General features: G+C 36.8%; 1 protein-coding gene across 3 annotated transcripts in view; it reads right to left on the bottom strand.

Moving 5' to 3' along the window:
* Positions 1-1,136: 1,136 nt before the first annotated feature.
* The window catches only part of LOC109067735 (dachshund homolog 2-like), a 143,416-nt gene continuing 128,481 nt past the window's right edge, over positions 1,137-16,071 (bottom strand). For 2 of the 3 annotated variants that reach the window (XM_042748428.1, XM_042748430.1), the window contains 5 exons: positions 12,452-12,597; positions 12,087-12,243; positions 10,869-11,015; positions 9,218-9,283; positions 1,137-2,548 (listed from right to left, as the gene is read on the bottom strand). In XM_042748428.1, the coding sequence (XP_042604362.1) occupies positions 2,511-2,548; positions 9,218-9,283; positions 10,869-11,015; positions 12,087-12,243; positions 12,452-12,597 (554 nt within the window). In that variant the 3' untranslated portion in view covers positions 1,137-2,510. The remainder of the gene's footprint in view (positions 2,549-9,217; positions 9,284-10,868; positions 11,016-12,086; positions 12,244-12,451; positions 12,598-16,071) is intronic. The other variant, XM_042748429.1, reaches the window with a different exon arrangement.

Raw genomic sequence — 16,071 nt, 5'->3', positions numbered from 1 at the left:
GCTCTCAGGGCTCTGTCAGGAGGCCTGCTACTCTTCCCACAACTCCCAGAAGTCCACACTGTTCCGGACAACAGATAAAGTGCAGCAGTCACGGTGGGAAATGTAGTCTGCTGCTTGACGGCTTGACGTGACTAATTAGGTCAGTTCCTTTGGCAGCTGCAGGTGAGAGGTGCTCGCTCGCGTTTGCTTCGTGTTGAACACCTCCGGGACGGTGGAGCTTCAGAGCCGTGCTGGGGTGATGGGAGTTTCAGGCTGTGATGCGAGGCCCATGTGTATTTTCATGAAAACGCTCCGCTTCAAAGAAGTACTACAAGACCCATGACGCGAAGATATTAAAAGAGTCATAAAGAACCAGTGTTCATACCATTCAAACTATTTGTCAACTGATACAGGGTTCAGGATTTCTTGAATATTTAACAAAAGTACATGAGATACATTGCACTAATTTCCATTAGTGCAAATTACTACTAACAGTTGCTTAAATGTGTGTGTGTGTATATATATATATATAATTTTTTTTAAAATCAATAAATACTTTTTTTGGAAAGTAATTAATACTTTCATTCAGCAACAATGAATTAATTTGATCAAAAGTGACATTAAACCCTTTTACAGTAGTCCAACATTTTTTAACATTTGATTCGTCAAAGAATCCTAAAAAGAAAATTATTGTTTCCACAAAAATATTAAGCAGCACAACAGTTTTCAACACTTATAATAATAATAATAATAATAAGATGAAGAAGAAGAAGAAGTGTTTCTTGAGCAGTAAATCAGCATATTAGAATAATTTCTGAAGTATTATGTGACACTGAAGACTGGCATAATGATGCTGAAAATTCAGCTTTTAATCACAGGAAATTGAAAACCCTTATTTTTTTTGTTTGTTAATGTTAGTTTATTTATTTTACTGATTTAACTGTATTTTTATAATATAAAGAGAAAAGTTTTAAAATGTGTAAAGTGTTTTTTTATGTGCAGTAGTGTGTGTTTATAGCAATAATAATAAACTTTGTGCTATAATTGACACATTTTGGTAACTGACACGTGGTTATTATACATTAATTTAAAAATGGCCAAATACCAATTAACTTGGGGAAAAATTCTCTGAAAATAACTGAAGCGAAACAAGCAAATGTTTCCATCTTAATTTTATTACTCAAAGGGGAAAAAAAACAAAACCTACCAAGTCGTCCATAGGGGTGTTTTATTCGTTGTGGCATGTGCAAGGCTGTGATAAGTGTCTGTTGCCATTTTAAAACAAGATTCAACATCATTGATAGCTGCCGATTTGTGATTGCATTACCTATGGAGTCGCTAGAAATGTTTAAAAATAGATTTGAAGAGGCAGCGCTTTATTTTCAATCGATACGTGTCATTTTTCATCGTTGTATTTACAAGCATGCTCGCTCTGGATGTGCATAAGGGTACTTCTCGTCTCTTTTTCCTCACTAAAAATGTATCCACGTAATAACAACGTCAGGATAGCAAACGCTAAAGCATTTTTACAAGTCTTTATAAACGGGTAAAAACAGAAGGGGGAGTACTGTAATACTGTGTTTATAGCAACATCAAATGAACACTTCTTTTTTTTTTTACTTTTTAAGTTAAGCAGCAATAGAGAAAACATTGTCACGGGGCAAAGTAAGACAGCAAAGACGTACAAAGAATGTTTGTTTCAAGATCACTTGAGCATCTGTTTGAAATGCTGATTAAAATACAATGGAAAACAACAAACCAGATAATAAAATAAACACCAGAATAATAAACATAGGGCAGGGAAACGACAACATGAGGAAATATTTCTACACTTTCTAAAAAAATACAATAAGAAAAAAGGAAATGTTGATATAGAATCCCTTTCTTAAAAGGCAAAACAACAAATGTAGACAATGTTTATTAAAGAAGCACACGTGTCTTGTTTGGAGTCTGTCCACATAATATTTGTCTCTTTTGTCCCTTCATGTAGAGGTGCTGTGGACAAAGTTCTCTACAGACTCGTCAAAACTGTTGTGCTGTTCAGAATCACTGGTGCACAGAATCATGGGGGATCAGCAGATAACACTCAATAATAATAATAATAATAATAATAATAACAAACTGAAGATTAGATTAGGGTGATGCTGTGTGCTTCACATAAAGAAGGGTATTTCATCAGATAATGAGATTTTAATCCAGGAAAACAAACACTTCTTTTAATCTCAAAAAAGTGTGGGATGTAGAAGTAGTCAAAACAAGAGAGAAAGACATTTTTATACAAGTCGGTGCATGTGATGTTGAAAGGTCGCCAACAAGCAGTGCTCAAGACACACACACGCGTCTCATGAGGACCGCAAACACACTGCACCTCCACACACATACATACACACTCAAGTCCTGTACATAGGTTCAGGTGCCGGTCTTCAGCACCCGCACCACTTTTCCTCCGGGAAAAACCCCTCTCCACGTGGCCCCGTCCGTCTCTGGGCTGAGCTGAGCTGTCTGTCGTGGGACTAAAGATGCCACAGGCTTCAGTACATGATGGGAGGTTTGGAGTAGGGTCTGTTTTCTGTAATGAAGAAGATAAAATGCATGAGAGCCAGGGAATTTTATATAGAACTTTAATCATGTAATCCATAAAAAATTTACTGTAATCTGAGCCTTTTAAAACGTGTTATAATCAAGTACTGCATTTTTGGAATCTAATTGTGTAATCCAGGTTACTTGTAAATATATATACTCTGTGTGTGTGTGTGTGTGTGTGTGTGTATATGTATATATATATATATATATATATCTGTATATATATATATATAAAATGTATGTGTTCATTTGTATTCATTTATACATATAAAATCATTTATTTATTTAAAATATTCATCAGATTTTAGAGCTTTCACTATCAATTATATAATATGAAAACGAGGCATAATATAATTTTGAAAACATTAAATTTTAGCACAACAGTGTTCAAATGAATATTCCACCACCCCCAAGAGAATCGCAAGAGTTCGTAAATCAAGAATCATAATTAAAAAAGGGACAAAAACAAAGACATTAATGTCTTCTAACATCAAAACTTAGCAAGTTTAGAGAATGAATCATGTTTGCGGTGGCCGTAAAGCACTAGATCAGAGAGAACCAGCTGGTGGTTGAGGGGCAGGAGTGCTGCAGATGCATGTTAATCGGAGAGCTCGCAGCGCACAGTCACACAGAAAGCAGTTCATTAGGACTCGAGTGCTTTTACATGTTCAACATGCTTGTTTCTGCAAGCACCAACAGATGAGCTAATATGTATGCAGGATGTAAATACAACAACACTCAAGGTACATGGACGGAGAGAGCGTAATTGAGGGAGAACAGAACATTAAACTGAGCGTGTTTATGTCCCTGCGCATAATCTCTATAGGTCACCCCATATCTGTTTGCTTTGAAAGCAGACATGGAAAAATTACATTCTAGACGCCCACGGGTAATGTAAAAAAGTCATGTTGATTGGTGATGCTTTTCACTAATTGGGCATTCTTAACTGTATTTTGATATAATTTCTTGAATTGGTATACATTTATTGGTGTAAGATTACATTTGAATTATAATTATAAAAAAAAAAATGATCAAATTATAATAATTATTAATTGCTACATTTAATTGCCAAAAAAATGTAATAAAAAATTATCTTTCTCAGATTTTGTTAGTGCATGATCTTACCCCAATTAGAAAAAAGAAAGAAAAAAAAAATGGGAAAAGTAACATTCTTTGAACAGGGACATACCAGAAGTGATCACTTTCTAAACCTTGATGGGAATTTCACACAAATTGTTGCATTCGCTGCATTTGGAAGTGACATTTAAAAACATCATCTTACCCAACTTATGAAAAATGATTAATAGCTTTATCAGTAATTCCCAAAGGAACAATTTGATTCAAAACTAGCTATGCCATACTGACTGACATTTGTACAAAATGTAAATTTGTGCTTAATTTACAGATTAATACTGAATTTGTAACCCTATTCTCCATTCTGCAGTCTTTTTTTTTTTAAATAAATAAGCATCGTTTATAAAATTGATCTTTTTATTTGTGTTTGTTATTATAATAAAAGAATGAAACACAAATTAGGATTAGGTTTAAAACTGTATTCAGACATGTTCCAATTTTTGCCAAAATGGTTGCAACCTAAAACTGCTAATATTTTAACTTCCAGAGCTTTTCAGCAAATGATCCATGAAAAAAAAAAACTGCTTAACCTTCAGAAATGTTTGATTCTTAAGAATTTCAGGCTTTATTTCTGTTCTCTCTTTGTGAATAGTGCCTAATTTTCTGATAAACTGTCTGTGAAATGAAATGCTTTCTCATTCAACCTTTTTTTGTTTATAAACATACACAGAACATGATTAAATGTGCCATATTAAACATTACATGAGACATTAATACTAAACATGAACCATTTGAAATGTATGCATGCCACACTGAGGCCTGCTGGTGCTGAAAGGAGGGAGATATGCTAGAAGAGATAAATAGACGCCGGGTATTTCACTTGCTCTGAAATATGAGTTATGAGTAATATCCTGAAGTGCAATTAATTGAGTCCTATGGCTGACAGCAGGCTAAATCTGCCATGATGAAGCTGCACCCAGGAGACACCGGAGCAAATAGTTCATACACTTAATACAGAGACCTGACAGAGCAGGACACTATCGGTTTTGTTAAGCAGGAGGTGGGCCAAAATACCAGTATTCAATGCATCAAGATTCATTTCTCTTTTGTGTATATCAGTGTTTTCATCATGTCAAATACTCTAGCTAAAAAAATATTAAATAAAAAATGTACAAATCAGAATTTTGCTCATTCTTTTGGATTTTATAACCTCATATTTATTGTAAATATCTTTTAAAAAATTAAATAAATCTTGTCACACACAAGGGCAAGTTTAAAATTAAATTAGCAACATTTTGCTCATTCTTTCACATTTTATAACCTTATATTAATTGTAAAATTATTTTTACATAACATGAATCTGGTCACACACAGGGCAATTTTAAAATTAAATTTGCAACAATTTAGTGTATTTTTTTCATTATTCATTCAATTAAAGATAAAATACAATATTGAATTCTCTCCAATGTGTTGTAAAATTCAACAAAAAGTAATTGCACAGAATTTTATGTAAATGAATGAATAAATAAATGCACATTAATATATATTAAATATTGCATACAAGGAGACTATCAATAAAATAATATTTGCTAATGGCAATTTCCATTTTCGTTTTCACATTTTATTCATCAATTTGTAGCCCTAAAGCCCGAGACATACTGCACGATTTTTGGCTGTCCCAGACGAAAGATGGGCATCGTGAAACAATCGTGGCGATTTCTGTGATCGTGGCTCTCAATCGGTGGTCCTATGTCATACAGTGAGAGAGGTTCTGTTGTCACAGTCTTGCGACCAAAGATAGCCTACAATAATTTTCTGTCAGTGTCAGAAATTCAGCATGTTCATCGTTTGCAGTTACGAGCCATGTTTACTGACCAACCAGTAAAAATGCGACATGAAATCAATGCGACTGGGTGCTAAAACACTTTTTCCTTACTCTTATTCCTTACTCTTTCGCCGCTTCCACTTTTCAGCACTTTCACTTTTTAGCACACATAAAAACTACAACTGTCAAAGTGTTATTCATTATGCTCTTTTTGTTTACCACTAGCGCATGCTAATGACGTTTTATTCTTCTATTGAAACGTGCATCGTAGCCTAGGAGTCAATATGTGTCATCATCGTATAGTTTACATGCATTTTGTACCCAGATTTATTAGATCCATGTCGCACAGTGTGACCAGCAATGATCTTACAGGATTGCTAAAATCGTGCAGTGTGTAGAAGGCTTAACAGAAAGCATCCTAGTCTTATTCAAAGGCAAGCATTTATACATCACATTCTCCTCCTTGCATTGGTATTTCAGTAAATAACTGTTGCCAGCGATGAGGTCAACCCTATGAATCTTTGGCTCTTTTGCCCCACATGTAGGATACTGTAAATAGATGGATGGGGAGGTGAGGGTGGTCCTCCTCCGGGACCTTCTCCACAACACACAGCTCCCCTCCATATAACCCCGGACTCATTTATTCTCGAAACGCAAACACCACTTCCTCATCCTTGATTATTCATCCTCGTTATATCACAGCATGATACCAATTAATAGGTTGAAAACTTGATATGAATGGTGTGCTGAATGGGATCAGATCCGGAATTCCATACGCAATCTGCACATTTTCAGCGTCGATTGTTGGAACGTGTGCGGAATTCTCCGGAATGACGCCCATTGAGTGTGACTGCAACGGTTTTCTCCATCTTAATTACATTTTCACCTCGCCTCCCTTCTTCACTCCCTCTCTCTCCCACCACTCCACACTTCTCTTAATCGGCTTGTAAAATGATGTCACCTTCTTTTGTGTTCAGCAGTTTTTTTGTTAGCGCCACTTGTCTTGATTAATCAGAAAAGGCACGGGTCATCGTAATGGCCCAACACAGGGGTGGAACCTGAGAAAGCGCAAAAAGCTTTTAGCCCGACGAGTGGGATCTCGGCAAGGACAATCAAACCTAATGAAATCAGCTGTCACTGCTAGCTTGCAAAACTGTGAAGTCCGACTTGGGAGGGAAGCACGGGCTAATTAGATTTTTGCCGGCTGTAATGGATAAATGTGGTGAGGCGCGGGAGCTCGGGGAGGGGTGGAGCGGACAACAGACTTCATACACAAACTCCCCAGGTGGGGCGGCTGCCAGACTTTGTAAGCTGATTGCACAGACACCTTTCCTCTTTCAGCTTGATGGAACTTCTAGATAAAGAAGTGCAGAGATAAAGTGATGATCTGTGCATCCGAGAGAGTGCGGGATCATTATGTTTTCCCTTCATGGACAAAACCAGGCATTCCTTAACAAGTGAATTAGATATGCTCTTCCTTTAGCTTGTTACAATTTAGATGTTGTTTTTCATATTACAGTGGCTTCCATGAACAAAAGTAAACCTCTCATTTTAGCTTTCTCATTCAAGCTCATTTAGTAGGAGTCATTACTTCCTATAAGCCAATTATATTGAGTACTGAATATACGGCATCCATAATCGCAGTCTCAAATAATGTACAATTAACTGTAACTGTATTGAACTTGTTTTTCCCTTTAGTGGGGTATTAAAATGTAATGCAAAGCTGTTTTTTTCCATTGTAGGGCGCTGATCACTACTCATGAAGTGAACAGTTAAAGTACTGTGTCAGAGCGATTACAGACTCATTTGCACCTCGTATTAGCCTCTGCATTATAGGGGAAAGGTCTGATCTTCACGTTCCCTGGTTCTGCTCGTTGCTCTAAAGGTCAGGGGCATTGTGATGGAGCTCTAACACTAATCCCTGCTGTTATGCTCACATTAGTGACGCCTCAACTCAAGTCACAGACTACATTCCACAGGGCTCCAGAGTGCCACTAAAATGGTCGCAAATGAAACAAAAACATTTTTCCGTTTTTCAGAATTAACTGGGACCTGTTATTTTTCATTTAAAGATACATCAGATTTCATTGTAATAAATGGTATTCATTAAAAAAAAATCACAATCATTGTTAAGCATAATGAGGTCTGACTAATCTTGTACAGAGCCCCTAAAGCGCCAAACACATTTGCGTACTCCCCTGAGAAACTTTGCATTCATGGGCAATTTTTTTGCATTCCCCGATAAACATTTTTTTGCAAATGTTTTGATAAGCAAACGTGAGGCTTCTTGAGGAACTCTAAAATTTGTGAGTGAACACAAAGCATGGAAATATAATTTTTCCACCCATCTCATCTTTATTTCCATCTCCGTGTCTCTTTAGGGCCTACATAATGTTGAATCCATTGCAAGCGAAACTTTAGGAGTAATATGGATAACATGTTAGAACCATCAACACAATTTTTCCCCCTCCAAACTGCCAGAAATATTCTTACAAAACAAAGTGACCTTTATATGACACAGATCAGGATTACTAGTGACAGTATGGGAATTTTATCAAGCAGTTCTATAATTTATGATACTTAAAAAAGCTATTGGGTCCTAAAAGTTTTTATTTTAGGAGCCGATGGCTCCCTAGTAAATTTTTAGGCCTGAATGAAATCCTGTACGATTTCAAGATAAGTGCTCCTCAGCTAGTTTAGATTTGTTTCGGGATTGTTACTTTTTAGCAAATATGATTGTATATGATTATCACCAACTCAAAAGCACAATTTTTACAAAAAAAATTCTCAAGTCATGAGTTACTTGATGTCTCACAAGATTTGACAACAGCATGCTCTATTCTGTGTCCAGATGTCGGCCTACAAAATAACAATTGATGTATTTCTCAGTCTGGTCTAAGGCTGCGTGTCTTTGATCTGCAGGTTTTGAAAGCTACAGACTTTGAAACATGAGATGTGCAACAGATTTAGGGTGAAGTTGTGTCTGATTCAACCCGAGAAACTACAATCACCCGCTGATGACCCCTTTACACTGCGAATGAACCTTGGTGCTGCCCCAAAGAAGAAAAACAACTGGCGATATCTACTCTGCAAACGCTTCAGCAGGGCTCCGTTACAGCACCACTGTCAAAGCCAGAAGAAAAATGGACGTCTCTTTATTTGCAGACTGTGAAATTGGCTATATAGGGGGAAAAAAATATTTCGCTCATTTTCAGCGGAGCTCTTTGGAGCCCATTTCCACCGCATCTTCTGTAAACATATGTATTTATTCACCTTCCCCCAGCCCCACATTTCAATAAGATGTACGGCAGTGGGTCTTTAATTCGCCGTCAGACGTGTTGATAATAGGTCCCATTTATCAAACACAACTTTTGGCCAGATTTGGGAGGCTAGCTTGGAGGGAAGAGGGAAAGACAGATGGAACAGGGATAAGAATGAAACTGTATGAGTGTGTGCAGAAGAGCTGTAAAGCACAAATAGATCTCGGGGAACGGAAGCGTGAAAGGCACGTGAAAACATCAGTTTGTAATCTCACTCCTGAAAGAGTTGGACATCTTCAAAGGGACCCAATGAGATGTGAGGCAAGTTCAGGGATTTACTCTGGTAGTTTTGCCAGGAGAGAGGGGGCCTCTGGACCATATGTACAGCACATGGCTGGTTGCATCTTCTCAAATGCAGCCATTTTTACCTTTCATTCAAATACAGACTATTGACCATATGATGTCAGGTCTTTATTTCGAGTTTTTAAATTCTCACCTTGTACAGCTGAGTTCTCCTGCTGGCTGCCATTATGTTCAGACTTCACCTCTGGTATCACTGCCTCTACAATCAAATATGTCACACATTATCAGTAAAACATTAAACAGTAAAACTATCAGTACGATATTACTGTTTTTATCTTATATTTAAACAAATAAATGCAGCCTTGGTTAGTATCAGAGACTTCTTTAAAAGAAACTTACTGACCCAAACTTTTGAACGGTAGTGAGTATTATTACACATTAAAAAAGGTTTATTTATTTATTAAATCCACGTTGTCTGCCTAGCTCGCTTGAGTTGCACTGCGCTTGGAAAATCTCCTCAACAAAGGCTGTGTTGCACAGATAAACAAAAGAGGAAGTAGCTTTATCTGAGTCGAGATGTGACGTAACAGCAGACCTTCACAATATGGATCTTTTCCTAGCATTTCCCTCAGATGAAAGGCAAAAACAAAGTGCATTTCTCATAATGAATTCGCGTCTAATCAGCATTGGCCTAATAATTGCTCCAGCACTCATGAAAATACTTGCAGATGTCTTGCAAATGTACCTGTTTTTTCCCTCCTATTCAAATTCTGCTTCTGTTAAGATATTCACAATTAAACAAGTGTAATCAAAACAACAGCAAGCGATTAGGAAAATGGTTTGGCCTTGGTAAGTGTGCATATTTAGAGCGTTTATGATAAACATCAGACTGCATTTCCTCAGCTGAGATTATGATGCTAATGCATTGCTAATAGTTATGACCTAGACGGAAATACCGATATCAGCACTGACTAAAAAAATATGAGAATGAACAGAAGGTTAAATGAAATATTAATGGACAAACTGAGGGAAGTTCTGAACAAGCAGATCTGTAAAGAGATGACTGTAAAGAGGAACTGTGTGTGTACATGTCCAAACAATGCGCGATGTGATGAGTTTCCAATGTTACGTCAATGAAAGTAAAAGTGCAACACAATCTTAAATATAATATATGTTATATTTGGCTACGAAAGCATGAAATCCACTGCCCAGATTTTCCGTATTCTTGATGTATTTTCCAATTAATTTCTTCACACATATTCCTAACTGTGCCAAGCTCAAATGGAAATGCTACTGGCGATCTCATAATTAAATGAAGCAGAATTTTAGACCAACGAGATTTCATTTATTGCTTATTGCATCACATCTGCTTGATTGGCTTGTCCCAATACCACACTTTCGGTCTTGGCCACTTGTAGGTGCATAAGACTGTTCCTGGTCTCATTAATGCCAAAGCTCAGTGCCTTTAACACACACTAAAACACTAAAGTTTGCATCAAAGTGGTATTTGTAGCTCAATGTATCCCATCATATAATCAAAAAAATTAAGGCACATTTTATTGGTGCAGAGAGGTGTATGTGTATTTTGTAAAATGTTAGCAACTGCTTTTTATATTTTAATTAGAAGCACCACATTTGCTTTATTGTAAGTGCAAAGTATTGAAAATCAAAATGTGTAAGGAAACTTTAGTAGGACTTAACACCATAATGTGTGTCCCATCTGGTGATCAACTTAAACACTTGCGCCAAATACAGGAAATGTGTCATGTACGTAGACAAGTGGTCAAATGAAAAGCGTGGGTACTGGGACAGGCCGAGTGTTGTGTGTCCGAGCAGAGCCCCACCGTTGAGACTCATGCGGAGACTCTCAGGAGATGTGGCCTGTTTGAGCGCCTGTTCCACCTGCTCTCTCCTCTTAGACTCAAACTCCAGAGCCTCCTGCAGTTTCCTCTTCGCCTTCTTTTCCTTCTTCAGACGCTTCTGAATAGTGGCTAAGGGCGAGAAGAAAGACGTTTGAACAAACATTCAAACGTAAAACACTTCTCTCCTTCAGCATGGTGTCTGAAAACACAAGACTCACGTTCACACATTAGAGACTTGAAAGTGCTCATTAGCACTAGCAAAACAAAAACATATGGTGCGCTACATGCAACAGCTTTCAAAAAGGATATGTAAAATTACTAGTTTTTTAGACGCTCGGATTAATCAACTTTATGGAAATGTGGCCTGGTTAGTGGTGTTTGCTAGGGCATCGCTACTACTGTTACTCATACTCAGGGTTCAGAGACTGTAAGAATAAGCAATCGTTATAGCACGACTAATAAAAGAATAAATTCAACCTAACAATGTGCATTTATGGGCCAACTCAACAGCTGTACACACCTAATGCCAACACATCGTGTTCACACAGCACACAGTTTTCTCTGAATATGTGCAAACATAATCAACTCTGTGTATATGTGGATTCACAGCAATTAACTGCCTTTTGAAACACTCGGAGTCTGGCAGAAGACCTTAAAACAAGCTCGCTTGCAGTGTTAAATGTATGTCCCTTTCTCCTCACACCTCTAATTACTTGCCTTTGATTGGCCAAATCATCCACCATATAACAGTGCGCATTAAAAGAACATGAAATGCTGTAACAGCCATGGCTAATAAATTATTGAGGTGTTTGTACATATTGTCAGAGTTGTTATCCAGCTGAATAATTGGCTTAATTTCTTGGCGCAAACGGCTCGAGTTGAATTGGCAGTAAATCCACTAGTGACACGGTTTGGGAGGGAATTGGCGGCACACACTATGAGGTTTTTTTGAGTTTCGTCATGCGTTAATGTGTTTACTAAACAAAAAAAAAAAAACAAAAAAAGGCTTCATACACATTACGACCAAAGAATTTCCATCACTTCATTTAAAATAATTTAAAAAGGTAACACACTATTTCTAAAAGTATTGATGAATCACCACACACACATCAACTCTGGACCTAAAATATAGCTATTATAAAAGCAAGTTCAATTATGATCCACCGTAACATCCTTAAGTTTATTAGTGTGTGAACGTACCTCGGCTGTGCAGTTCAGAGGTGAGTTGTCTCTCCAGACTCTCTCTCATCTCTCTTTCTCTGTACAGCTCCATCTTTAACTCCTTGCGTTCCTGTTGCACCTGTTTCTCCTGCACACGGGCATTATCCACGGCCACCTTCAGCAGACCCTGAGCCGCCAACACAACACAAGACACACTCGATTTTAATACACAAATAAACATCCACAGTTACTGTATGCAACATGCATACACTTTAAAGCACTGCTTCTTAACCAGAGGGCCTCAGCAAACTTCCACTTAAAATTATGTCAACGTGTTTCTAACATGAGTATAAATACATAGAACTATTTCTAACAAATATAAATAAAACACAAACTGCATGTACCTGGATGTTAGTGAGCAATGTCTCCACGGAAGAGAGGCCATCTGCAAACATGAAGGGAGCGGGGAAGCCTGGAGGAAGAGTCTGAGTGCCCAGAGGAAGCTTCTCGAACCCTGCTTTCTGTATGGGCAGAGCTAACTGAGCCTCATCTGATAAAACACAGAACAGAACACATGTTGTGAATAGTCGTGCCAGTATTTCTAGAAAGTTAACAATGTTAATGCATGTGACTTTTTACATTTGTATAAGCTGTTAAAGCATTTATTAATACATTTTTAGTAATTTAATATTATTCAATTTAGCACCAGAAGTTTCTTTTCTTCTTCTTCTTCTTCTTTCTGTCTTCTTCTTTTTCTTTTTTTCTGCATAAAATAGTGGTTGGCCAATGTAGAATTTTATTGATAGCCATAAATAAATAAATGAAGACATATAACACATGCTGCAGTTAGAATTATTTCATTTGACATCATTAATTAAAATGAAAATGAATCAAAATAAAAAATGTATTGTTTGGACACTTTAGATTTACCTCTTGATTCTATAATCCTATTATAGTTATTTATTTTTATATATTTTTTTCTTTCATAAATAAAGACATTGTTAGAAACATGACTAAAAAGGTAGTAAGCTACAGTAATTTGGTAAATCTATGTGCCCTGGAACTCATAAGACCAAGTAGAAAGGCAAACTCTATAAAACATCTTCATATTCAGTTTACTTTCTTTGTCTAACACTTGTATAATAATTTTCATACTGTTATACAAACATTTTATGTATCTATATATACATTTATATATCAAAATATCAGTTGACCACCAAGCAGAATTGAAAAGATAAAAACCTGTTTTCCAAACACCTCATCTACCATTGGTCAAACAAACAGATAGCTCCACCCCCAACCTCACCCTATTGGTTGAGCTGTTGCTGTGTCAGGACACTCAAACACACAGGGCAAATTTTAAAAGTACCACAATTAGAAAAAAATCAACCTACAAATGGCTCTGTGTAACAAACTGGAAAAAATAGAATAAAGTATTTTCCAAAAATGAAACTCTTCACCTTGAAGTGTTTTATACAGGCTCCAAATGTGTTTCACAGAGGATGAACTGGCTACAATCAGAGCGAGGTTTACCGTACACCCAGAAACAGTAACCGTGAATATCACTCAGCGGGGAGAAGATAAACCGAATGAGCACTTCACAGTGTATGTCCAAACCTCCGTATAGCAATTAATCTCTTACTTTCACACACACAATCCATATTTTACCCACAATCCCCACAGGCAACCCCTCCCACCCACAGTGCCGGGCCGCAAACTCTAGCCCCACTGCAGCAGCAATAACAGATAGAACTGGGGCTGAATAAGAAAGAGCGCGAGCGGTCATGATTCACCCCGGCTAATCTGTGCGGGGCCTCTCTCCACGCACGTTGACACGGCCCGTCCAGAGCTCCCTACGCAAGACAAATAGGATGGCTGGGGTGGGAATTGTGATGACAGTGTATCACGGGTCACATCGATTTTCCCGCCGCGCGCTCTCCTGCGCCCCACCAGATAACCCTGCACTCCTTTCTGCCCATTGTTCATACCCCACCTGTCCCACCAGCCATAAATTTTCCCCCTTCTTTCCTCGCCACTGCAAAGGGCATTAAAGAAGAGAGGAGCCGAGAGAAAGAGGGGAAGAATTCGCCCTCCTCCTCCTCTCCTTACAGCTTGACAGTGTGTGATTAAGTTTTTGGTGCCGGCTGAAAGTGGCGAGCAGATGAAGGTCACGCAGATAGAGTGTGAAGAGGAAAACGCGCGAGAGCAAGAAGGATAGGGTGAGAAAAGGGGTGAGCAGAAGGGGATGCTGGAGAGAGAGGTGTGAGGTGAACTGTGAGATAAAGCTGGAGGTGAAGACCGCAGAAATGTTTAAAAGTGCATGAGGGGCTAAGCGTCTGTTTTCTACCTTCAACAGGAACATTTTAATAGTACGTTTCTGTCTTATTGTGTACGGTTCATCACTGCACAAAAATGTCTTCATAATCTTTCACTAAAACATACCTTCTTCACCTCTAAAATGGCTTGCGTTTCAAAATTTGCTTCCTTATATTGTCTTTTTTGTTCCTGAACAAATCTGTCATTCCAAACTAATATTTTTCCCAGTGTTTTCAGTCTGCACAAGACAACCGAATTGCTGTAGTTGATTTAATTTTCATTCACAACAAGGAGAGAAAGGAAGTGCATGGATTATTAATGTGTAAAAATATCTGTACTATACTTGTACAATTAAATTGATGTAAAAACTTACTTGAAACCTGCTTTGCCCACTTTCTGTGTGTAATTTGTTGGATATATAGTAGATCCAACTTTACTTTGCAATCATAACATGATGAGAAAGTATGCTATATAGCAAATCTCAGCTACATGATTGTTTATATCATTGCAAAATGAACAATTTATTATTGCACAGCTCTCTATCTATCTATCTATCTATATATATTAGGGCTGTCAAAATTAATGCATTAACGCAAACTCATTTTAAAGACACTATTTTTTTTAAGCATGATTAACGTAGTGCACATTTTCCGTTTGACCCGTTGTCTAGCCTGTAGTTGGAGAAATGGAGATGCACAGTGTTGCCAACTTATCGACTTTTCAGTCCCCTTTAGTGACTTTTTTGTTTTTTTTTTCAAAAAAGGTACCTAGCGACAAATCTAGCTGCTTCTTGGACAAACCTTATTTAGTTTCTGAGACTCATTGGTACTGTTGACTATAGTTTCACTAATAATAAACATATGTACATCTGCATAAATCATCCATATTTGTCAATGCCCATGTTGATTAGAGTATGAAAAACTTGAAAAGTATTAATTTAAGGTACATTTAGAACCGATAAAAATGTGTGATTAAGTTGCGATTAATCACGAGTAAACTCATGACAATCATGTGATTTAATAGTGATTAAATATTTGAATCGATTGACAGCCTTAATATATTTATTTTAGGGCTGTCAAATGATTAATCACGATTAATCACATCCAAAATAAAAGTTTTGTTTACATAATATATGTGTGTATACTGTGTATATTTATTATGTATATATAAATACACACACATGCATGTATATATTTAAGAAGAATATGTTTATGTATATATATTAAATATATTTATATATAATATAAAATATAAGAATATAAATATATAAATGTATATACATGTAAATATTTTCTAAATATATAATTTATGTGTGTGAATTTATATATACATAATAAATATACCCTGTACACATACATATATTATGTAAACAAAACTTTTATTTTGGATGTGATTAATCGTGATTAATCATTTGACAGCCCTAATTTATTTATTTATTTATTTATAACAAATCTGTTAAATAGATTATTCAGTGACTCGTTTTGTAATACACAGACATTTGTAAGTCACTTGAGAATGAATCAGGAAACAAATCTTGAATTGATTCAAAAGATTCAAGTCACTTGAATCAAATTCCCACCCTACATTCTGTTTCACTCAGAAATGTCACTTTACAGAAGTAAATCGGGCTTTCAACAGGTCAAATATTAGCATCGTCCTTTTTGTAGTTCTTTTTTGGTGAGTGGATGATTCAAATTCAGGCTTTGGA

Source organism: Cyprinus carpio, chromosome B21 (genome assembly GCF_018340385.1).
Source record: "Cyprinus carpio isolate SPL01 chromosome B21, ASM1834038v1, whole genome shotgun sequence".
Taxonomy (NCBI): domain Eukaryota; kingdom Metazoa; phylum Chordata; class Actinopteri; order Cypriniformes; family Cyprinidae; genus Cyprinus; species Cyprinus carpio.
The sequence above is the reverse complement of the archived record's forward strand: the minus strand, read 5'-3'. Positions and strand labels throughout refer to the sequence as shown.